Below are 26,700 nucleotides of genomic sequence, written 5' to 3' on the forward strand. Positions count from 1 at the left end.
CCCCATGCTGGCCCTGTTCAAGCAGACCTATGATCAAAAGCCTGATTGTCCTACCCTTTTAGTAGGCACAGTTTCCAAAACTTAATTAGCCAATATATCCCTTTAAGATATTTGGGTGTGATTTCAAGGTTTAGCTGCTATTTCTAGCATGTCAAGCGATCATGTTGAAGCTTTCTTTCTTGTTTGTGTTGTATGATTTAACCCCAGATCAATCTTGATATAGGAAAGACATTCTGACCATGACTGTCCTGCCTTTGTAGGGTACATAGGACAACATTATTCAATGTATCTGTTCCTTTCCCCAGAAGGAAGTGTATGATTTGAAAGAGATTTAGCTGCTGTTTCTAGTATGATCACTTAGAGGCTATCTAGGTTTGTGATGATGTTGATGTTTTCATCTGCCTCTCTCTCTGTCTCCTCCTCATTATGCTGGCACATTGTTTGCAACGAGTGTGTAGGTCTGAGATTGGTTGTCCTTAATGCAGCCACCACACACAAAGACCCAGTCATTATGATGATTTAGAAAAAGAATAAAACATTAACCCCAAATATTGAACTGGGGTTGTTATTTTAGAGTAACAACAGAACATTTACTGATGGGAGAGGGGCAGACTCAACACTGAGATTTGAGATATATTTATTGCAAAGTTCATTATTTACATTTGACGGATATTTGTCCTCATTTTGTTTGTTGTTAACACAATGTTTCAGCTGATATACCTTCCAGCCTTCATCAGGTGTCTTGGGGAAATTTCGAATCTGGGTTCTCATTCCTAAGGTATTTTTCGATGTTATTATTACTATTCAGGTCACTGCCTGGAATCGAACTCGGAATCTTGGGGTTAGTAGCCAGCAGTCTTAACCACTATGCCATATGCCATGGGCATGTGACATAGTGGTAATGATAATAATGATAATAATAATAATAACATCAAAAAATACCTTAGGAACGAGAACCCAGGTTTGAAATTTCCCCAAGATATCTGATGAAGGCTGGAGAGTATATCAACCGAAGCGTTGTGTAAACAACAAACAAGACGAGGACAAATATCTGTCAAATGTAAATAACGGACATAATTCCTCATCTCTTAAATATAGAACTGCAAAGGACTTCCAGTTTTACCTTAATAGCTGACTGAATTATCTCATTGAATGGACAATTAATTGGAAACTCTAAGTCCCAATCAGCACTTAATATATATTAAACTTATCCACCACTGAACTGCCTAGACTTTCTTGTAGTTTCTTTGTAATTAAATTAATTGATTTAATTAGACATATTTTAACATGGTTTAATCAGAGATCTTTATTGTCAATGTTTCTGTGAGTTGTGGGACAAGCAACAAAATATTTCCAGACAGGAGGCATTGTCTGAATATTTGCAGTAGAATATGCGCTACTAAAAGTACTCAGAGGTGCCAGTTGATGGTGTTGGCTCCACATAAGTCCCTGCACAGCCTTTCCTCTCCCCAAACATCAACCTTCTGGAATCTTCTCCTTGTTCATGCCTTTCCTGCAGGTGTTGAACTTCAGCATTTAAACAAAACATTAATATCATCAATGTTTTAGTCTTGAAGAGCCTGTAAGGATCATAGGAACTGCACCTTCTTCCAAGCTCAGCAAAATAAATAAAATAGTAAGAAAAAAAAAAGATCCCTGTTAGTTTGATCAACTGAACCATCCCCTCTGAACTATAAAGCAAATGGCTGAGGTCCCATAGGCACATGTAAATTCTCAGGCAGACTCAGTGTGTCACAATATGTGACAAGGTTGTACCTTTGAATTACAAGTACAATCAGTTTGATGGGCTTTCTATTCAGGTTTCAAATCCCACCAACATCAACTTTGTCTTTCATCCTTCCAGGCTTGATAAGATAAATACCAATCAGTTACTGGTATTTAATTAGTCAACTATTTTCACCTACCAAGCATTCAGTCATGTATCTATAATAGAAATCCTTATTTTGGTTTCATACAACCATTTTGGTTTGATATAACTAGCCATTTCTATGCTACAGATTTCTTATCTTATGTTCTAACCTGAAATTGGTATTTTAATCAATTTTATCAGATCTTTCTATAAACATTTAGTGTTTTATCTGTTTCTCATTCTGTTTCTTGCTTTGTATTTTTCCAGTTGACATTTCTCAATAGAATTCAGTCTTTTGGTGTATTCAAAGAATTTCACCGATTTTCTCGTATTGTCTTTAACAATTTAATCTCTGTAGAGAAATGCAAGATTGTTACTTTGCTATGGTCCCAAACAGGTTGTAATACAAGTTTGTACATCAGATTTACACATAGAATTATTGTGTGGTTTTTGTTAACCATGTAAGGGGCCTTGTATGTAGCTAATAACTTTATTTCAGCAAACACTTGTCATTCTAGAGGTTATACATGTTGTTGTTGTCGAGCATATGAAAACAGCTTGAAGGGTAGATAGTGTTGAGTGTGTATTGGACTACTATCATAGTTTTCTGCATCAGTTGGAATCTAGCAGTGACCAATTTAGTCTTCCATTCCCTTGTGATGTGATTTATGTATGACCCAGCAGTAAACTAAGATTGTGTTAATTGGTTCTAATCCATTCTTTAAAAAAAATTAATTAATAAATTAAAAAAATCACAGAGTTTATCTTTAAATACACCATTATTATTAATATTGTTATTGTTATTGTGTTTGCATGAGATTCCCAGAAATTAGACAAAGAAATTTCCATCATGTGTTAGTTTTGTAAATAGTGACTTGAAGTTATCCTTGGCTCAACTATGACCATGCAAGATTTGAACCTGTTTTACCTGAAATGAATTTCACCTTCCTTTCTTCCCCATACACCTCCCTAAAACTGTTTGACAGGCATGAAAGCCAACAAGTCATAGAACCTCTCCATTGAGTTAGGCATGTACACTGCCCACTTGTGATCATGAGTGCTGCTAAATATGGCCGTTCTTTAATGCATGGCTTCAAACATTTCTAAACATACATGCTCACAGACATATATATATATATATACACACATATATATACATACATTTGTTTGTATGTACATTTGTTTTTGTTGATGATGATGATGGTAAGGTAATAGTAATGGTTATGGTGATGCTGATGGTGGTGATGGTGGTTGATGGTGGTACCAGCCTGTTAAGTTGATGCCAACTCATTAGTCATTGCCAACAAGTGTATATGTATGCCTGTGGGTATTGTGTTTACATGACTGTATGCATGTAGATGTATGTGTGTGTATATGATATTCTGAGGAAATTAAACATCATTAGCTTTACCACTGTCTTTATATGCATCACCATGGTAACGTGTGTTGTGTGAGGTAAGTTTTTGATATTGCCAGTTATCTACACCAAGTGGATATGTGAAGATCTTTTAGGATCTGCTATTATGGTGTTTTGTATTTGTTTTTATTTTTTTATGAGGCTACCCTAAATCTTCCATCTGCTCGGCTGTATGAGTCTGGTAAGGTTTGTCTCAAGATGTCACTACCATTTGTCTTTAGTGTGTGTGTGTGAGTCTTGTGTATTTATTTAACTGGAGATCTGTTGCTGTAACAATAGCCATTGACAGAATGATATGTCATATTCCAGCAGATCTCACTTAGATAGCTGCTGCTTTGTGAAGGACAATATTATATGAGGTCCATAAACCTACATAGCCAAGACCTGCACTTTAGATATAGGTGTTTCTAAATTCAATCTCCAGAACCTAGGACCAGTTGCTACAGTTGGCATCCATGTATCTGACAATGCAATTGTAAATTCCAAAAGTGGAGTACATCTGACATTTATTCTGTCGTAGCTGTACAAAACCATAGATCAAACTTAAGGATTTCTGTCAGATACAAATCTCCAATGAGGGCCTTATTATCCACATGTTTGGGGAAGATGTTTAGTAAGAATATTGCTGAGTTGTTTGATAAATGATAGTTGTTCATAAGTGTTTGACAATAGTATTATTCATAAATGTTTGACAACAAAGTTGCCAACAACAGTGAGGCTAGAGAATCTCTGACTGACAAAGTACCAATTAGATGGATGTAATATCTTAACTTAAAAGGAAGAAAATACATATAAGATAAACGGACAAGAACACACTTACTTAGATATAAGTGCGAGTATAGAAATACCTTAAGATAAACATATAAATACACTTAGATACATATAGGAACTTATACAGACATGCATATATTAGATACGAGCACATATACCTATGTGAGCATATACATCTACTTACACAGATCTATGCTGGTTGAGATGTACAAACAAATGTGTACACATTATTTACATTTGACGGATATTTGTCCTCATCTTGTTTGTTGTTAACAGGCATATGGCGTAGTGGTTAACAGTGCAGGCTACTAACCCCAAGATTTCAAGTTCGATTCCAGGCAGTGACCTGAATAATAGTAATAACATCGAAAAATACCTTAGGAATGAGAACCCAAGTTCGAAATTTCCATAAGATATCTGATGAAGGCTGGACGGCATATCAGTTGAAATGTGTTAACAACAAACAAGCTGAGGACAAATATCCATCAAATGTGTACACATACGTGTGTGTATAATCTATATACATAAAGCAACATGTGTACAATATGTACACACAAGTATGTAAATAAACATATCTGAGTATGTATAAATGAATGCCTTTATATATACAAATAAATATCTACATTTTACCTGTTCCAATCCTTACATTTCTTGGATTTTTAATTGCATTTTTAGCAGCTTAAATTGTGAAACCATGAATTGTATGGTGAGTGCCAGCTTACTGAAATTTCCCTTGAATTCAATATGGGATGGACCTACCTATCTATCTATCCATCTATATATATATATATAGCTTGCAATTAATTGATTTACAACTAGCTATATTAAGACTGGAGGCACATGGCCTAGTGATTAGAGCAGCGACTCGCGGTTGAGGGATTGCAGGTTCGAATCTCAGACTGGGCAATGTGTGTGTTTATGAGTGAAACATATAAGCTCCACGTGGCTCCAGCAGAAGGTAATGGCAAACTTCTGCTGACTCTTTCGCCACAACTTTCTCTCACTCTTTCCTCCTGCATCTTGCAGCTCACCTGTGACGGACTGGCGTCCCATCCAGGTGGGGAACCTATATGCCAAGGAAACTGAGAAACTGGCCCTATGAACCAGGCATGGCTCGAGAAGAAACAAACAATGTATTAAGACTGAGATTGGACAATGTCTGTAACAAAAGGAAAAGCATATTTAAAAATATATAATAATAATGAAATTATTGTATACAGTGCTCAGGTGCACCACAACTTGTCAGAAAGTGCATACAAAGCACATGCAGCAATGTAGAAATGTCTGGAAAGCGAACAATGTACGAGTCAGATACATGCTTGTGTGTGTATGGAGGGGAGAAAATCAAGTGTAGTGTTGGCGAATCTCAGGAAACATGGAAGTTTTGAAGGATGCAGTGCTCCGACAACTAACAACTGATGCTGGCAGTTTGTTCCATGCTTCAGCAACTCTCAGCGTGAAAAAATGTTTCCTGAAGTCATGGGAGCTGTGCTGTTTTCTTACTTTGTAAATATGTCCAGGGGCGTTAGATGGGTGGAGTTTGAAAAGGTGCTCAGAGTTATTGTTTGTACCTATGTGCCTTTGTATATTTTTATTTGTGCTAGTATTTCAGGCACATAATAGTGTAAACTAAATATAGGGCATGTTAAGTGTGTTCAGTATTAAACTATTCAAAAAAATGTTATAGATTAAGAAGAAACAATTAGGAAGTTACCATTTGAGTGTAAATAATGGAAATTTATGAGAAAAGTCTCTTGGAGATTATTTGGTAAAAACTAATTCTTAATTGTTGTCTTAAATCTTGGTCTTGTTTAAAAGTCTTTAGAATCTTAGTAACAATTAATTAACAGATCTTTTTTTTTAATTTTATTTGAGAAATTTTCATCTGCTAGTAATGTTTTAAGGGTCTCACAAATGTATAACCAACATTTGCATCCTTCCCTTCCATAAGAATTTCACTGCTTTAATAATGCTCCATTTAAGATTAAAAATTGACAGCTTTAAATTTGAAAGCCCTTAAGTACTTGGCTAGTGATGTCAAGTGTATTAATTCAGAGACAAAAACTGTTTATGCACAGAAAACCTAGTTTTGAAATAATTTGAAGTAGAAGCTGCATAATGTTTGCTTCTGTTATATGTGTGTGTGTGTGTGTGTACCTATATGTGTGTGTGTGTATGTGTGTAATAGATGAGTGTTTGGGAATCTATATTTGAGTTATTGATCCTTCTCAGGTCAAACATGACTTTTCCCTTCACCTCCATTTTTAGCATCGTTACATTCCCTCTTTATCACTATGACAATCATCATCATCATCATCATTGTCATAACTGAATATTTACAATTAGAAAAGTTATATTTTCATTTTCATTCTTTTTTCATTTTCTCTTTTTATTTTATTTTATTGTGTATTGTTTGTTTATTTTATTTTATTTTTTATAATTAATCTCCACATGACTTTGGTTGACTATTAAATTCCAGCCCTGAGTGATCTATGTAGGTTTGATCCCAAACTTACTGTTCTTCAGTAATGAATTCTAATCTTTCGCTGTTGAATTATTTAATCATGACCTTTTCTTGTTTAACTATCAAAATACCAACTATTCTTTGGACCTGACCTTTCTTTCAACTTTAAGGCCTACATCGTTATTAGGTCATGTCATGAGCTCAGGAACTCGTAAGGCTGGAACCTGATTTTCTATGGCAAGTAAGTGACTGAGAGCACAATACACCCTCCTGGACGGGACACCAGTCCATCACAGGTTTCACTTCCCATTTGTTGCTGGAACTCATGTAGTGTTGTGTGAACTGGAGTAATGTGAAAGGAAATATTTTACTCAAGAACACAAAGCATCACCTGGTTAGGGAAATGAAACCACAATCTTACACTCTGAGTGCAACACTCTAATCACTACGCCATGCACATTCACTACATGGCTGTTAGATGTATTATCATTATTGATAAAGTTAAAAGCTTGTCTTTATAAATATTATTCCATTCAAAGGAAGATGCCTATTAAATATTATAACTAAAAGTAAACAGCAACAAAATTTAGAAGCTGTTTTATTGATTCCGTTGTACATTCATGTTTACCTGTAATGAATTGATTAAAAGCATTTAATATCATGGCTGTTTCCTCTGCTCAATAACATTACAATAATATTACATGATTATTAGGTATTGATGTTTCAGATTGAAATAATTCTTTCAGAAGTCAATATTCACACCTGGAATATGATAACCAGCAAAAACAAAATCATGTTTATAGACCTACTGCCTGCATAAGAGTTATTCTCTAACTTTATCCAGTGGCAGCTCATTTACCAATTTGACATGTATAGAGACATGCATGTGACACATGGCAAGAGTGCATGTGAAATACAACATGCAACAAGTTATTCTATGTGTGTGTATCTGAAGTGATTGGCCTGCTGTGAAGTAGTTGGCATAAAGAAAGGCATCCAAGCACAGAGACCATGCCAATTCAGGCACTGAAGCACTATGCAGTCCTTGGGCCCATCAGATCCTTTCAAATTGTCCAATCCAGCAAGGAATGTAGACATTAAATGATAATGATATATGTTCGTATGTAACCAAAATTAAATGCGTTATACAAAATACAGTAATTCTCTTTTCGGTAGTTTATGACAATGATATCATCATCATAATTTTAATATCTACATAGGCATAGGAGTGGCTGTGTGGTAAGTAGCTTGCTTACCAACCACATGTTTCCGGGTTCATTCCCACTGCATGCACCTTGGGCAAGTATCTGCTACTATAGTCTTGGGCCGACCAAAGCCTTGTGAGTGGATTTGGTAGACGGAAACTGAAAGAAGCCTGTCATATATATGTATATATATATATATATATGTGTGTGTATATTTGTGTGTCTGTGTTTGTCCCCCCAACATCGCTTGACAAGCTGGTGTGTTTACATCCCGGTAACTTAGCGGTTTGGCAAAAGAGACCGATAGAATAAGTACTAGGCTTACAAAGAATAAGTCCTGGGGTCGATTTGCTCGACTAAAGGCGGTGCTCCAGCATGGCCGCAGTCAAATGACTGAAACAAGTAAAACAGAGTAAAAAGAGATTATTTCCATGTTTGTATGAGCCAAATGAAAGTATGTTGGGGCTAAATTTTCTATGATTGTGAGTCTTTTTCTAATACCAGTCCACACTTGTTTTCGAGTGTGGTAAATAATAATTGAATCATCAGATAAGTTAATGGTGGATTCATTTTCACTCTCTAATGTCCTTTATGTAGTTGAATCAAAAATTTATTTTGTCATATTTTTGGAGTAATAATTCCAGAAAAATTGCATCAAGTTTAGATGTTTATCTTAAATATTTAGTGTTTTCCTGCCAGCCATTATCAACAAATTGTTTAATTCAAATAATATTGATATCCGACTTGATGGCTGATTCAGTTTCTTCAGTGGTAACTGCCATTTCAATGAGACTTCCTTCAATGATTTCATGTATTTTAAATCCAGAAGCAATGTAATTTCTATGACTTTCATCAAAATCATAAGGTTCAATCAACATACAACGTTATATCATATATTTGTATGATATCAAATTTATCATCTTGATGCTGGGATTGTTAACACATAAGCATCAATATATTTTCATTTGGTAGCAATATGTGTATTAGCAAGTTGTGATTGGTGATTAATTCAAAATTCTTTTCATATTGGAATTGACTAAAGTTATGAAGACTAAATCAAATAAATAATCACTTTTAATCATTGCTGTTGATGTCCAGTGAATGTTTTAGATGTCTGGGCCAATGCACATTCAACTCCATTCTCATGTTGCAACATTCTGTTCTTTCAATGCCAACTGGATCTCTTCTACTGCCAAAATTAATAACAAACTTTCATTGTAATGAGGGGGCTCTGTGGCCTTAATCACTTGTTTCAATTCATTAAAATTTTATTGACAATCATTTAATTATTGGAATGATATGGTTTTTGTTAATTAAGATAATGATGCAGTAATGAATGTGTGATAATATTCAACTTCTGAAGCAAATAATGTTTCATTTACCTTCTTATTGAATCGGTAATTTTGTAAAAGCATCAATATTTTTTCTTTCTTTTTCTTTTTCTTTCTTTTTTCTTTTTCTTTTGATAATGCTTTTGACTGACATGCTAAGAGTATAGCCAAGACAATGAGCTTTGTTATGGAAAACTCTTTCATTTTATGACATTTTGAACTTTAGTCTTTTAACTGATTAAATATTTGTTAACTAATTTATTTAAATATTATTCATCCATTATCCAGACACAACACACAGTGCTTTATTCCAAATGACAAACGACCAACATGATTTTGAAATATGGAAGCACAATGGAAATTCATTTGTACTTATAAAGACCCAAAAGGCATATTTATTGCTAGTAGTTTTTGTAATTCTCTCTTCTGATCTATAAATATATGCCTTTTAAATTAGTTATGCTAAAGTTTTCTGCTCTCTAGTTTATGGAATATTTCATTAGATCTTGGCATTAGATGGTAATCATTTCAATGTGTTTGCTGATCATAACTTAAATATTGCTACTGGCATGAATTTTGCCATTTGGCTACCAAACAGCGATGATTGGTGCAACCAAAATCACTGTAATTAGTTAGTTGTAATGTACTTTTGAACACTTCACATTCCAGTTCTCCTTTTACTTGTTCAGCTTTTGAAAATGGAAAAGGTCTAATCTTCCAGTAAATCTGGTTTGCGTTGTGGCCTACATTTTCAGTCAACAGCTGAAAATTGCTTCCAAATGTTTTGCACATAAACCATTGTTTTATTTGAAATATTCAGATAAGTTGAATTATCAACATTATTTACAACATTAGTAATATTATTGAGTAGAAGTAACAATGACAGATTAAATGCTTTAACCAATTTATTCCGTATAAACACAAATGCACTTTAGAATTAATAAAATGGCCTCTAAATTTTGTGGCCGTTTACATTCCGTTGTTAATATCTGATTGGCATCTTTCTTTAATTGGAATATCTTTAATACAATAAGCTTTTAACTTTGTCAACACTGGTTCAAATGGAGAAGACCTGATAATTTTATATGTATGAAATCAAAGTTCTAGTGGCAATGACATCTAATTTGAATTTAATCAATAATAGCACTGAAATGTAACATCAGTTTCTGATTTCTTTGTTGAGATTTGTAATGTGTGTGTGTGTATATATATATATATATAGAGAGAGAGATGATAAGAAATGGAGCAATAATAACAGAAGTAGATCATTAGTGTTTTAAAGTCATTTAATAACGATCGTTATTAAATGACTTTAAAACACTAATGATCTACTTCTAACTGTTGTTATTGCTCCATTTCTTATTGCTTTTTATATATATATTAAACCATGGTTTTACCTTTAAATTACCTACTACCATATACCTTATAACAAGGTCCATACATACTGAGGTAATACCAGGAGTGCCTTTGGGTACATCTATCCCTTAGACAGTTACATTACCTCTAACATATCTTACACTACTATGTGTATATATATATATATATATATATATATATATATATATATATATGTATATATAGACACACACATACACATATACATATTACAAATCTCAACAAAGAAATCAGAAACTGATGTCACATTTCAGTGCTATTCAATAATATATATAAGGTATGAAAGGTATTGGTGTCAAGAAGACCCAAAGGTGGCAAGTAATGCTGAGTAAGTGTTATGGACAGACTATAGTTAAGCTCCAGGTTTGATGATGATACGAATGAGGAGTCCAACATGAGTCTTGCATATGTATAAAAATTGACAGAATGAGATAAAAAATCCAAGGGTGTGAATAGTTTTCAGAACATTTACAAAGAGAAGGTCTTAGCAGTTTCCAGGAAACAGCTGTAAGACCTCTTTATAAATGTTGTGAAAACTTTCACACCCTTGGATTTTTTATCTCATTCTTTTAATTTATATATATATATATTGAACTGCCTTCAGTATTTTGTTCATTTGATTCACATTTTCTGCTGTCTGTGGAGCCTGGTACAGCCTTCTGGCTTGCCAGTCCTCAGTCAAACTGTCCAACCCATGCCAGCATAGAAAGCAGATGTTAAACGATGATGATGATAATGATGATAATTGTAATTTTCATATTTAGTTTTGTCATTTTTAGTTTATCATCATCATTATCATCATCTTCATCCTCATTATTATTATTATTATTATTGAGTGAGAGTACAACTCATGCCATCAGTGAAACGGGTACTAATATATACGCATCATGACTAACCGTCTGATAAGGGTACACCAGGCACATGCATTACAACCATACTTGTGCAACATGATGACCTCATATCAAGATATACAGAACATAACCTTGCAGATAGGGCCCAGTTAGAAGTTTGAGTAGCCCATCTTGCTCAAAATGTCCCTGAAAAGGATTGAAACATCCATGTTTCCAAAGGTGAGTTATTCAAACCCCAAAGAATTCCTCTCAACACATGGCTGTGATGCCCCCCCACTACTTTTTGTGATCAGAGATGCACGTATAGTCAGCCAAGGGACATGCTCAACTGGTTATGGTCAAGCAACTGACAAGCAAATCTGTGATATTGAGCAGAATATTTGCTGTAGCCCACCTCTTACACCAAGACAAAACATGTATATGTTAACACTTCCAATCAGTTAAGATCAGAAGCCATGAGAGTCACTGTCTGGTACTGCATCAAGGCATTTATTATTATCATTATTATTATAAGGCAGTGAGCTGGCAGAAGCCTTAGCATGCTGGGCAAAATGCTTAGCGGTGTTTCATCTGTCTTTTCATTCTGAGTTCAAATTCCGCTGAGGTCGACTTTGCCTTTCATCTTTTTGGGGTCGATAAATTAAGTACTAGTTGCATACAGGGGGAGTCTAATTGACTGGTCCCCTTCCCCAAAATTTCAGGTCTTGTGCCTAGAGTAGAAAAGATCATTATTATTATTATGATTATTATTACAAGGCGAGCTGGTAGAACTGTTGGCATGTTGGATGAAATGCTTAGTGGCATTTTGACCATCTTTATATTCTGTGTGCAAGTTCCACCAAATTCGACTTTACCTTTCAGGATTGATGAAATAGATACCAGTCATGTACTGGAGTCACTATAATCAACTTACCCCTTCCACAAAATTTCAGGCCTTATGCCTATAGCGGAAAGAATTTTCAGGCCTTGTGTCTATAAGAGAAATGATTATTATTAAGATGCCAAGCTGACCAAATCATTAGCATGAGAGCTGAAATGCTTAGCAGCGTTTCTAAATACTGCCACGGTCGACCTTGCCTTTCATCCTGTTTTGGAGTTGATAAAATAAAATACTAGTCAAGTACTGCGGATTGAAGTAATTGGCTCATCCTCTCTCACTAAAATTACTTATGTTTGAAAATTTGAAACACCTGCCAGGTAAAATGTTTCACAGCATTTCTTCTTGCTTTATGTTCTGGGTTCAAATTCCACTGAGGGCATCTTTACCATTTATCCTTTCAGGATCAATAAAATAAATATCTACTATAGCCTCAGGCCAACCAAAGCCTTGTGAGTGGATTTGGTAGACGGAAACTGAAAGAAGCCCATCATATATATATATATATATTTGTGTGTCTGTGTTTGTTCCCCCAACATCACTTGACAACCGATGCTGGTGTGTTTATATCCCCGTAACTTAGTGGTTCAGCAAAAGCAACCTATAGAATAAGTACTAGGCTTACAAAGAATAAGTCCTGGGGTTGATTTGCTCGACTAAAGGCGGTGCTCCAGCATGGCCACAGTCAAATGACTGAAACAAATAATATAATAATAGGATGATTGATTCTAACAAATAATAATGAAATTTAGGCACTATTTTTTTAGTGACACAGGAATAAGAAAGTTTCAAATTTAACACTTACCTAGATATCAACTATAAACAAGTTGAAGTTTGGAATCAAAATCATTCTTCTTGAAGTCAGTATTCACAACTGAAATATGACAGCCAACAAACATCCACCCACCATTAAAAAAAAAGTTATAGTACTGCTGCATATATAAGGATTGATCTCTATCCGTTGAGGTATTATTTTGCAGTGAAATCCACATATAAAGAAAGTGCTGCATGTGGCACATGCCAAATTTGTGGGTGAAAGGCAAAACATCAATAAATATGTAGACAAGATAAAAACGTTATATGAAAAATTTCAGATAAGCTCTTTAATCTCAATCCCTTCTTTGATTAACTATTAAATCCCAGTTTTTCATTTGGTTAACTATTCAATCCTGACTTTTCTTTGGCTAACTATTAAATCCCAGTTCTTTCTTTTAAGTATTTAATCCCAACACCTTCTTTGATTAACTATTAAATTCTGACCCTATATTTTATCTCTCAGAAACAAATAGCTAAGGGTTACTCCATTGACATCTTCATTTTTCAGATTAAATGGCTTCTTTTTCTTTTATTTTCATTTTGAGCAAATATTTATCGAATTTAATTTTTATCCCTTTCATAATCCCTTTCATTCCATATTCACCCTGTAGCATATAAGGCTAATAAATGTAGTAGTGATGATAATAATGATAATATTAATAATAATAACAACAACAACAATCATAATATATTTGATATTTTAATTAAATTAATTTTTTTAATCCAATCCATTAATGGATTTCTGAAACAATTTTTTATTTGTTCTTGTTTGGTGTTTGATATTTTACCGTTTCATTGATTAAGAAATCTTAAAACTTATTGTGGAATATTCGTCAGGAAACTGAAGAATATTGAAATATTCACATAATAATATGAGACTTTATGTGTTTAATAACACAAATGACTGCTGAAAAATGATTCCATACTTTCAGACATAAGCAAGGTGACAAAATGATGTTTTTAATCTGTATTATCGTTATAAATCTGAATTTCAGAAAATTTCAAAGAAATAATATCTTTTCATTATAACAATGTAAAATTGTGAGCTGAATATTACTGACAGCAGTGAAAAGCTATTGGACTCAACCTAATGACCTCAGGGTCATTAGGTTAAAGTCTCTGCAAGTATTTCATTGTATCTGAGCAGAAGACTTATTCTTAGTGCCTCGTTTCAGTTATTACAGCCACAGGATATTATGAGCATAGTCATGCAGTCTTAGGTTCAATCCCACTGCTTGGTATCATAAGCAAGTTTCTTCTTTTATATCCTCAGGCTGACTAATGCCCTGTGAACAAAATTGGTAGGTGGAAATTGTGCAGAAGCCTTTCACATACACACACACACACAGGGGGCGGGCAAAAGTTGGTGCGCCAGTTGAAGCCACCAGATTATGCCCACAGATCACAAAATGCAATCAAGTTTCATGAGTCTTGCTCTCCCGCATGATTGCTTCCAAGTCTGCTCACCTTGATCCCTACATACACACGTGTGGGTGTGTGGTAAGTGGCTTGCTTACCAGCCACATGATTCCGGGTTCAGTCCTACTGTGTGGCACCTTGGGCAAGTGTCTTCTACTATAGTCTTGGGCCGACCAAAGCCTTGTGAGTGGATTTGGTAGACGGAAACTGAAAGAAGCCTGTTGTATATATGTGTGTGTGTATATATATATATATATATATTATATATATATATATATATATATGTTTGTGTGTCTGTGTTTGTCCCCCCACCCAACATCGCTTGACAACTGATGGTGGTGTGTTTACGTCCCCGTAAGTTAGCAGTTTGGCAAAAGAGATCGATAGAATAAGTACTGGGGTTGATTTGCTCGACTAAAGGTGGTGCTCCAGCATGGCCACAGTCAGATGACTGAAACATGTAAAATAGTAAACTGATGGACACGTGATGTGTATGGAGGAGGAGAGCTGTATAAAGAAGCAGTGCATATTCAAAATGAATGGAACTTGTAAAGCGGGAAGCCAAGAAAGACTTGGACAAAACAGTGAAGACAGATGTGAAGTTGTTACATTTTATGCAAGAGGTGACAAGCATGTTGACTGGTGACATGTTGGATGGGAGAAGACCTACCTATCTATCTAGGCATGGTGAAGCAGGTTTTAAAATTGTGTTTATAGATGTGTGTGTGTGTAGGTAGATAGATAGATAGAAAGCCAGCTTCTTATACAGCGACATTAAACTTCATATCAACCTGGAGTTCATGTCTTGTTGCCTTCTCTAGACATCAAGTTTTAAAAATATTCTTTCTTGAAGACTTTGTGTATCTATTACTGACAATTGAAGAAATTAAAACATGTAGAATTAAGTGTCCTGTCCAGCAATATAATGAAATACCTGTAACATATCTGAATTTACAATTTATAAGATGATTTTTCGAGTTACTTCTCTAAAAATTTCACCTCATCAATCCTGTTGATATATATTTTTTTCACAATATTCTGGTGAAAGGTTTCACAGTAGTTATTAATTAAATTATGATGATTAATCATTGTTGAAAAATTTCTTTAAAAGAATGTTTCTGTTTTTACTTAAAACTTTACTAATTAAAATAACTTCAATTAAATTATCCGTGTCTTATTACTCAATATATTAACTCTGCTCATGTAGAATAGCTCTATTAAATCCTACCAAATATTATAATGTATCCTTCTGAAGTAAGAGACTTCACTTACCTCCTCCAACATCACCTTGGGGTCTATGTGATGTTTTAGCACAGCTGTTTTGGCTTTGTTGATTAGACACTGACTTATTTGACATTAAGCATTTCAATGTTTCTCTTGTTTCCTCTCTCTCTTTCTCTCCCTTTTTATGTGTGTGAGCATCTAATTATGTTTTATATATGTCCCCACCTCTCTCTCTCTCCCCCCTCTCCTTCTCTCTCTCTAAGTGTATATTTCTGTACTTGCATGCATGTGTGTGGGTTTGCCTCCAGTGCCAAAACATACTGTTACTAAAACAGTTTGAATGTCCAGTTAGCTGAACCAAATTCTTAGCATCCAAACAGTTGCGCCCATTTGTTTCATTCCTCTTCTAGAGATAGATAAATCCAAATTGTTTGCAATCCTAGAAACTCTGCAACAGCAGTGTTTCAGCGATGTTTATAATGGATATAGCATTTTTACTGAAGTGTGATAAATTCATACCACAGTACAAACATTGTGCAGAGTCCTGTTAAGTAACCATAAGACGATCAGTAGTTTTTTGGCACCTGAACGTTGTAGCACATGAACATTGCATTCAACCTGCTGAGTTCCTGCAAAAAGTCAGTCTCTCTTCATTGTGTGCATTTCTCGCTTGGGTTTGTTGTCTACAGACAGTTTTGTATACTTGCATATTGTTATAACTCTTATACAAGTAAAATGAGTTACAAGTTCTTTTCTATCTTCACTGGAACCTTGTGGGCTATATTTATTTAGTCTGCTACTCAAGGCCCTAATAACAACCACAGTTACAGTCAGAATGCTATCCTCTTCTGGCAGGTGAGAGAGAACATAACCACTTCAAATATGAAATCCTTAGATTAGAAGCTTCATGATTAATAAGTTGTGAGATCAAATACTTCTTCTTTACATTGACTGGATGAATGAAAAACAAGTGTCATTCATTCATATCTTGTATTGTCATCACCACTTGACTGCACAGTGGTGTTTCAGAGTAAGAAAAGTTGGGAATGGCTATCAGACACCAACTGTCACTCACACACACACATAGGTTAAAAGTTTTGTTAAGATGGTGAAAGGCTATAGTACAAGTGACCCTGATTTTGCCACTAGCTAAGTTCAGAGGAGACAGGGTCGGTCATTGTAAGTAGAAGAGACAAGAGAAATGGTTGTAGTGTGTTGGTAAATGGATATTTACTGAGGATGTTGTAGTAGTGGAAGAAAAGACAGGAAGGAATAACAGTGTCTGTGAGTCAGTGCAGTTGCAACTAATTTGAATGAGGAGGGGAGATAATCTCAAGACTCAAAAATTCTCCAGAATTCCACCTACCATTAAATACAGTCTGTTTTTCTAGAAACAAAATGAGAGCTGTTATTTTTTTTTTATTTCCTCAGCAGGCATCATCAGCAATTGCCTTGACTTGGCCCTAGCCACATGTGTGTGCTTGGAACCTGGTAATTCAACACAAAAGATTTTCACTAGAATCTGCTGAAAATTTATATTGTTTTTTCTATTAACATTTAAATTTTTTCGTTCTTTAAAATGTGTTTTGCAGGTTTCAAGGTGTAATTCAGCTGCTTATTAATATAAATTGCTAAATAGCTAAAATAATTAATATTCTTAACAAGTTTTTAATTCATATCATTAACAAATTTACTTCAATATTTATATTTACAAATTATGTATTGTATTCATTATAATTATTATTTTATGAAAACTGTCAGGTTATTTTGCTGGGTTTGGTGGAAAGTGTCAGGTGTCCACAGCCAGCAGACTAAGATGACATCATCATTATTATTATTATTATTATTATTATTATTATTATTATTAGGGCAGTAAGCTGGCAGAATCATTAGCATGCTGGATGAAATGCTTAGCAGTATTTCACCTGTTTCTTTGTTCTGAGTTCAAATTCCACCAAGGTTGACGTTACCTTTCATTCTTTCAGGGTTGATAAAATAAGTACCAGTTGAACACTGGGGTCAGTATAATTGATTCATTCCCACCTTCCCCAAGCTGTTCTTGTGGCAAAATTTGAAACCATTATTATTATTATTAAAAATCCTTAAAAATGTTTTAGCCCAAGGCAGCAAGCTGGCAGAACCATTACCATGCCAGGAAAAATGTTTAGTGGCATTTCTTCTGACTTTATGTTCTAAGTTCAAATTCCACCAAGGTCAACTTTGCTTTTCATCCTTTTGGTGTTGAACACTGGGGTTGATGTAATCGACTAGCCCCCTCCTCCGAAATTGCTGGCCTTGTGCCAAAAATTGAGAGTATTATTGTTATTATTATTATTATTATTGAATGAGAGAGCAGTACATACCAACAAAGTAACACTGGGGTACAAATACATGAAGCTCAATATACCCATTGTAACTGCCTGTCAGATAAGGGTACATCAGGCACTGTTCAAATTCTGCAGAGGTCGACATTGCTTTTCGTCCTTTTAGAGTCAATAAGTACCAGTCAAATGTTGTGGTCAAAGAAATCAACTATCCCCCTCCTCCCAAAATTTCAGACCTTGACCCTACAGTATTACAGTTGTTGTTATAAAGGTGGTAAGCTGGCAGAATCGTTAGCATACCAGACAAAATGCTTAGTAACATTTTGTCTGTCTTTACGTTCTGAGTTCAAATTCTGCCGAGGTCAACTTTACCTTTCATACTTTCGGAGTCATTTAAATAAGTACCAGTTACGCACTAGGGTTGATGTAATCGACTTAATCCCTTCCCCCAAATTTCAGGCTTTGTGCCTACAGTAGAAAGGATCATTATCATTATTATTATTGAAATACAATATTATAGTCTCATAGCAGCCAGTTTATCAATTGGTCTCATGCAGCAATCATTAAACATGGCTGAAAGGAATACTAGGTCAAAACAATTCTTTCCAGCCATTTTTAATGAATGCTGGGATTGTTTTCTGAACATTATGCATGAAACCAATTAGTAAATTGGCTGTTATGAGTGACTCTGACATTGTATTTTATTAATAATTATGATGTACCCAATCTGTTCCCCTGTATATAAGTGTCTAGCTTTTTGACAAATATGTCTTTTGACCTCAGTTATCAAATGTGAAGCATGCTAGCTGGTCGTTAATGCTGCTATGACATAGACATTTACCAGAAGATTATTATAAAACATGAAAGTACTTGTAATATTGTAAAAATGCAAAAAATAAATTGTGAAAACTGGACATTGCTGAAATATGATTAATATATGTTTGTGTATGTATGTATATATATATATTTATATATGTGTATATATGTGTGTGTGTGTATATACATATGTATGTGTGTGTATATATATATATACATACACAGGCGCAGGAGTGGCTGTGTGGTAAGTAGCTTGCTTACCAACCACATGGTTCCGGGTTCATTCCCACTGCGTGGCACCTTGGGCAAGTGTCTTCTACTATAGCCTTGGGCTGACCAAAGCCTTGTGGATGAATTTGGTAGACTGAAAAGAAGCCCGTTGTATATATGTATGTATATATGTATATATATGTATATATATATATATATATATATATATATATATATATATATGTATGGGTGTGTATATGTTTGTATGTCTGTGTTTGTCCCCTCAACATCGCTTAACAACCGATGGTGGTGTGTTTATGCCCCCTGTAAGTTAGCAGTTCAGGAAAAGAGACTGATAGAATAAGTACTAGGCTTGCAAAGCATAAGTCCTGGGGTTGATTTGCTCGACTAAAGGCAGTGCTCCAGCATGGCCACAGTCAAATGACTTAAACAAGTAAAAGAGTATATATATATATATATATATATATATATATATACACACATATGCAAACACACACACAAAAACACACCCATACCATCACATATATGTGTGTGTATGTGGTGGTGGGGGGTGGGGTGAGAAAAATGTTTAATACATGCAGTTGAGTTTTATGTATTCATTCAAAGCTGATGATTCACACTGTTGCTACTCAGTGACTCTTGCTATGTGCCATCTGATCTATCTATCTGTCTGTCTGTCTGTCTATGGAAGGTGGAAACACTTTTATAATCTGCTTTGCTTCTTTTCCAGCCATGTTTTTAACCTCAAATCTTTGGCTTCCATCAAAATCAAGGACATTAAACATTTTATAACTTTGTTCTCTTCTTTCTTCACTGCGAAAAGCATGTTGACAATTCTTAATAAATATTAGTTAACAAGAGACAAAGATGTGTTAATATTACATCTTGTTTGGTGGGTTTAGTTAGTTGAAAATTCTCACACACCTTTCACTTACAGAGTTTTCATATTGTAACAGATTTTAACTATATATCAACATGCATGTGTTTACACACACACACGTATTTACATACACATACATAGACACACACACATATATGTGTAAGTTAGGAGATTGAGACTGTTGATACTACTCACTCTCATACTCTGGCAATAAATTACACAAGCAAGTAAAAAACTGTATTTTACCGGTATGGGCCCTTGACAACATTTAAAAAGACCATAGTTGCAAGGGATTGCTAGATCATGTCATAGATAGACTGGTCTATACTGGTAAGAGTTTGTTAAATTACACATCATAAATAGTCTGGTCTGTTCTTGTTTGGGCTGACTAAATCACTTGAAATACTTTGACTTGCTTGTAGTTTCAAAGGATGTTTAGATTGCATATCATAGACAGACTCAGTTTTTTTGCTCATTTATTTTCATTTGTCTGTGTCAGTTGTCATATGACATAAAGCATAAGCTTGGGTAATTCTTGTGAATTTTTGGCACGGATTTGGACCCAGACCGGACAGTTGCTGTTCAAATGTTAAAGCTACTGTCTACCATAAGTAAATAAAGTTATTGCAATGACCAGGTAGACTGATTGCTAATGTCATGTCAAGTATTGATCTGAGTCCTTGAGCAAGATAGGCAACTCTTTTCAGTTTTTCTAACCATAGAACAGTTATCACAATGATGATGTAACTGATTAGAAAGCATTGAACTGTTCAGTAACTTAATAGTTCTGAAATTGAATCTTGCCCCAAGTTCTTTTACCAATTTACCGTAAAACCAGATAGTTTATAGAAGCCAAAACATACATAACCATAACGAACCACACAGAGGCTAATGAACCATAAAGAGGCTAAGAAGTTGATGAATGTTGATTCTGTATCAGTGGTTTGTTTGTTATTAATGTTATCTAAATTCTGTTTTCAGTTACACTCCAGGAGATGAAGATGTTTCAGCTGATGGTGAGTAAAACTTATAACAACATTGTTCCACCAACTTTCCTTGGGAGTTAGCTTTTATGTCATTTAACTTAATTCTATGTTATCTTCCTGTCAAAGTGATCTTTACTTCATTGAAACTAATTATATTTACCTGTAATCATAGCTTTGTCTCTCTTTCTCTTATGTACATACATACACACACACACACATGGTATATTCACTGTTGTGAAGCTAGGAAAACTATTATTTCTATACATAATTAAGCAGAATTGAGGTATTTTATTCAGAGTGTATATTGGTGTGTATTTGTATATAGGGAAGTACATTTATTTATATGCATTTATTTTGTGTTAAATTCAATGTTGAAGAGTATTTCCAGCAATATTTTCCTGGTCTTGCTCAAAATAATTTGTGTTATATCTTCTTGAAGGTTATAACTCACAGGTCTGCCAAGAAAAGGATTGTGATATCAATCTACTTGGACTTGATCCAGTTTCCCCACATTCATATCCACATGTGTTCTCTCAATAGAATAGAATAATCCTTCATTTGGTGATGTTTCACATGAATATGTCACATAATGTTACTGAACATTCTGTTAGCTCATATACGTTTTCTACTCCTTTCTCTCTATATACGTGATCTGATCAATAAGTATCTGGACTGTTGCCATAGTAACGAAGCTAAAGCACGCAGAGCAAAGCTGCTTGGGAAAGATTGACCTTGAACTCTGCTGTGCATGCACACTAAGTTTTAACATTCTAGCTCACTTCCACTGCTTACAGCAGTGCTTGGAAGGAAGGTGTGTAGCGTGTGATTGTCGCATTGACCATGACAGAGAAAGTTGTCATGGAGATACCTGCTGAGAGACCTATGCAAAGTTACAGAAAGTGTATGGAGAGGAGCTAATGAGTGGTTCTGACTTTTCCAAGATGGCCAAAAATATGTTGATACTGACGAACATTCTGGGAAACTTGCAACCAGCAGAACTGAGAAAAACATTGCAGATGTGTGTGCAGCTGTGAAGGGAAATCGTCAAACCACCATCTGTGAGTTATCAGAGGATGTGTAGATTAGTTGCAGTTCAGTTCAGTCCATTATCACTGAAGATTTGGGTATGAGATGTGTGTCTGCCAAGTTTGTGCCAAAACTGCTTTCAGCTGACCAAATAAACACTCGGGTTTCAGTTACACAAGATCTCCTTGATTGTGTTGAGAATGATGAAAACTTTTTGAAAACTTTGCATAAGTCTCTGAGCAGGTATTGCCAAGCTTTTGGCAAAATTTCATGCAGATTCTCTGTTCTGCTTTCTCTGTCAAAGGTCAATGCAATGATCACACACTACACACGTTTCTTACAAGCTCTTCTGTAAACAGTAGAAGTGAGTTAGAATGTTAAAACTTAGTGCACATGCACAGCAGAGTTCAAGGTTGATTTTTGCCAAGCAGCTTTACTCTGCATGCTTTAGCTTCATTCCTATGGCAATAGTCCGGATACTTATTGATCAGACCACGTATCTCCTAGTCCTGTTAGAAACTAGAGATTTTGATAAAAGTGCACTTTGTCTATTTTACGTCATAAAAATGTAACTATTAAATGAATTCAAATGAAATTTACTGATGCAATGTAATAATTGTTGGTGTACATTGTAAATGTGGTTTTTACCTGTTGTCATGTCACTTTCACTTGCCAATGTAGGTTGAATACAGTTAAATCAACTACAGGTGTCTTTATATAATATTGATTCCTTAATTAAATCATTAATAAATATATAACAATAAATAAATCATTTATAAATGATATCACTTGATTTTAACACACCACTTAACATTTTAATTGCCATTAAGATAAATAAATTGAAGGAAGAAAAACTTAGGCTGTGTGGTAAGTAGCTTGCTTACCAACCACATGGTTCCAGGTTCAATCCCACTGTATGGCCCCTTGGGCAAGTGTCTTCCACTATAGTCTCTGGCCAACTAAAGCCTTATGAGTGGATTTGGTAGACGGAAATTGAAAGAAGCCCGTCGTATATATGTGTGTGTGTGTGTGTCCAACATCACTTGACAGCTGATGCTGGTGTGTTTACATCCCTGTAACTTAGCAGTTTGGCAAAAGAGACTGATGGAATAAGTACTAGGCTTACAAAGAATAAGTCCTGGGGTCGATTTGCTCAACTAAAAGTGGTGCTCCAGCATGGCCACAATCAAAATGACTGAAACAAGTAAAAGAATAAAAGAACATATTGTGCAAACAGGAAGTCTTTTGACAGGAACTTCTTTTTAGAATGTTTGCTAAACTTTGTTTCTTGCACAAAAAAAGTGCTTTGTTCCAGTTTTACCTCCTTAACAGCAGCACATAACTGCAATTTCATCTACTTCAAGATTTGGTAATTGTTGCTGATGTCTGTGATATTGGAATTTAAGAATTAACTAGTTTGATATTAAGTTGCTTACATCTTATTATAGAATTTTAAAGTCTGCTAAAAAAAAAAAGTGGGGAGAGAGAGGTATCTATTGGTGTTGTTATGCTAATGGTGAGGGATAACGATTGACAGTGCTTTCAGCTTTTTTAGTAGCTACCATCAGAATGAAAATATTAATGTTATAGAAAATAAAAGGCTGTTACATGTTGTTATAAAACCATTTGTTTTCTCTGGTGTGGAAGTTACATATTAAGCATTTCCGTTGTATCAAAATTTTCATCATACTAACTGCAACCTGGTCATTGGCACAGTTCCATTGCCAGTTGCTGACTCTAACCTTTCCATACTGTAATTGCTTTATTTTCAACACATGATCCTTAGATCAAATCACTTCTAAAAACAAGGACATCTCTGAAACATCTGTCTTTTATTTACTATATTTGATGGCAAATAAAACAAAATTTAAAAGAGAATAATGTCTCTAAATTATCACTCCTGGTCATATACGCAAAGTTGGGCTTCCCATGAGCTAATTTTGTCTCTGACACTCTTTCTTCCCGAATATGCACTGCTGAAATTGGGACGCTTCTAATATATCCATGCATCTTTTATGCCATCAAATATGGTGCATCTTTGAGTGTGTGGTGTGTATGCATTCTTTTATTCTTTTACTTGTTTCAGTCATTGGACTGCAAGGAGTTGCTGTGTGGTAAGTAGCTTGCTTACCAACCACATGGTTCCGGGTTCAGTCCCACTGCGTGGCACCTTGAGCAAGTGTCTTATACTACAGCCTTGGGCCGACCAAAGCCTTGTGAGTGGATTTGGTAGATGGAAACTGAAAGAAGCTCGTCATATATATATATGTATGTATATGTTTGTGTGTCTGCGTTTGCCCCCCCAAACATCACTTGACAACCGATGCTGGTGTGTTTACGTCCCCATAACTTAATGGTTCAGCAAAAGAAACCCATAGAATAAGTACTAGGCTTACAAAGAATGTCCTGGGGTCGATTTGCTTGACTAAAGGCAGTGCTCTAGCATGGCCACAGTCAAATGACTAAAACAAATAAAAGAATATATATATATATTTATATTTTTGTATCTTGCAGATATTTACGAAGAAATTCCTAAAGTGTGAAAAACATCTCATTTATTTTTCGTTGTCAAGAAGGAAAAAAGCAACATTTCAGAGGAAACAAGAATGTTGAAAACAACAGGCAAACATTTTCAAAAAAAAAGAAAAGAAAAAAAACTAAGATGTTAAAAACAATACATTTTCCATCTGAGAAGGAGGAGAAGAACAAAAAGGAGAAAGAGAAGAAAAGAAAAACAAGAGGTGGGGGAGGAGAAAGATGAAGAAATGGGTTGGGAGGAGGAGAAAAACAAACAAAAAAAGATTAAAAACAATGGAAAAAAAACTATTGACTGTAACATTTAACAAGGTGAAGAATCTATCATTTGTTAAATGAGATTAAAATTCTACAAAAATGGATTACTGAACAAATTTGGATTATGTACACAGCAAATATTATTTCATCTTTTTCTTATTGGTGCTTTCAATGTAAAAAAACAATCACTTCTTGCCCCCAGTTTTTTTAACATTTCATTTATATATGTATATGTTTATATATGTATATATGTGCATATATATACTTCTACATCTTTGCAAAAAAAATGTATGTATGTATGTATCTATATATATATATACACACATAGACATGTTTACACACACATGCACACACACATACACACATATATATATATATATATGTCTGGCATTAGCTTTTATCATCTTTAAGTCATTCCTACTGAACTAAAAAATTACAATGACAGAATATAAAATATGAAATATATTTGTCAAAATTGTCATTTTCATTTCATGTTGCTGCTATTTGTACTTGTTAGGTGAATACAGTTAAGGCTTTTAATGTTATTACTTGCTTGAAAGAGAAAAAGAGTGTGTCTGTGTGTGCATGTCTGTATAAAATATATACATATATAAGTCATGTATATATATAGTAATGCTTATAAACATATATGTATGTATGTAATATGTATATTCTATGCAAATAAGTATTGTCTATCTGCATATATATATTTGTGCATGTGTGTATATACATATAATTTATATACAACATGTCATTTGGGACAAACTATCTAAGTTTCTTGTCGAGAGAAAGGTACCTAGTTTGGCTTAGATTAAGTTGTCACTCTCTTATTGTAGCAAACACCAGGTTTTATCATCAAAACAGCTACTGGTAGGCTTTGGGGACTAACTCAAAGATTGCCAGAAAATGATGGTTTCAGATTGATCTAAGCTATGCCAGATATCATTCTCTTGACATGGAACTTACATTGTTTGTTGTAAATAATATGATGTATATAGACTATTAATTGCTAAATGTATAAATGTATTGAGTGCTTTGTTTTTTTTAGTCTGTGAACAGATGAATAGTACGCTGTGTGTGTGTGTGTGTGTAAAGCACAACACAAGGAAATAATCTAAACAAAGTAATATTAGCTTTATGCTGAAATGAAGGAAAGCTCTTACACATTCATTTGTTTTTTCTTTCATTAACAAAGGATAAAGGAACGAATTTAGAGGGAAGAAAAAGAAAAAAGTTCCTTGGAACAAGATTTGTGTGTTGTTCATCTGTTGACTAAATGCAGTGCAGCATGTCACATCGTTTTTTTTTTTTTTGCGTTCTTTCTTTTTCCTTTGTTTTTCTTTCACGAAGAACAGACAGTCAAAAGGAGCATTCTTCTTTTTATTCATTCCAACATTAAACAAATATAATAACTTTGTATTTCCATTGTTTGTTTGCTTGCATTATTCCCAAGATAATTCCTTGGATTTTGGGCTATGTTCACACAAAAATTAAACCCTGTTCTTCTCAAATGACTCTGTTCACATTGCATTGAATCTATGATTGCACACACACACACACAAATATTATATATATATAATGTACCTTTTGTATAAAAGCATAAAGGAGTGTTAATACATGCTTCTGGTAGGTATGTAACCACTCTATCATAGTATGAGGAGTTTTATGAAATCGCTGCATCTGCATACATCAACATACACATACACACTTATGTATGTCCAATAAGTCCAGTCTTTTAATTCAAATAAATCCAGGTATTCATCTTAGAAGAAAATAAAAAAGCCCACCCATTTTTCTTTTGACTTTCATGTTTTTTTTATTAAATATTTAAATCTATACAGTTTCTTATTTGTATATTATTTATATATATATATATATATATATATATACACGCGAATTGTGACCAGTGGCATGTATTTGGACAACAAAATCAAATAAGGGTTTATTAAATAAGACAAGATAAATTCTTGATGTATTGAAATTATCTCTGAAGGTAGAAGAATC

General features: G+C 34.4%; 1 protein-coding gene across 4 annotated transcripts in view; it reads left to right on the forward strand.

The window, feature by feature from the left end:
- The window catches only part of LOC115215573 (FYN-binding protein 1), a 282,872-nt gene extending 256,378 nt beyond the window's left edge, over positions 1 to 26,494 (forward strand). For all 4 annotated transcript variants that reach the window (XM_029784775.2, XM_029784776.2, XM_036505851.1 and 1 more), the window contains 2 exons: positions 20,873 to 20,907; positions 24,418 to 26,494. In XM_029784775.2, the coding sequence (XP_029640635.2) occupies positions 20,873 to 20,907; positions 24,418 to 24,446 (64 nt within the window). In that variant the 3' untranslated portion in view covers positions 24,447 to 26,494. The remainder of the gene's footprint in view (positions 1 to 20,872; positions 20,908 to 24,417) is intronic.
- Positions 26,495 to 26,700: the final 206 nt, after the last annotated feature.

This window comes from Octopus sinensis, linkage group LG9 (assembly GCF_006345805.1).
Source record: "Octopus sinensis linkage group LG9, ASM634580v1, whole genome shotgun sequence".
Taxonomy (NCBI): domain Eukaryota; kingdom Metazoa; phylum Mollusca; class Cephalopoda; order Octopoda; family Octopodidae; genus Octopus; species Octopus sinensis.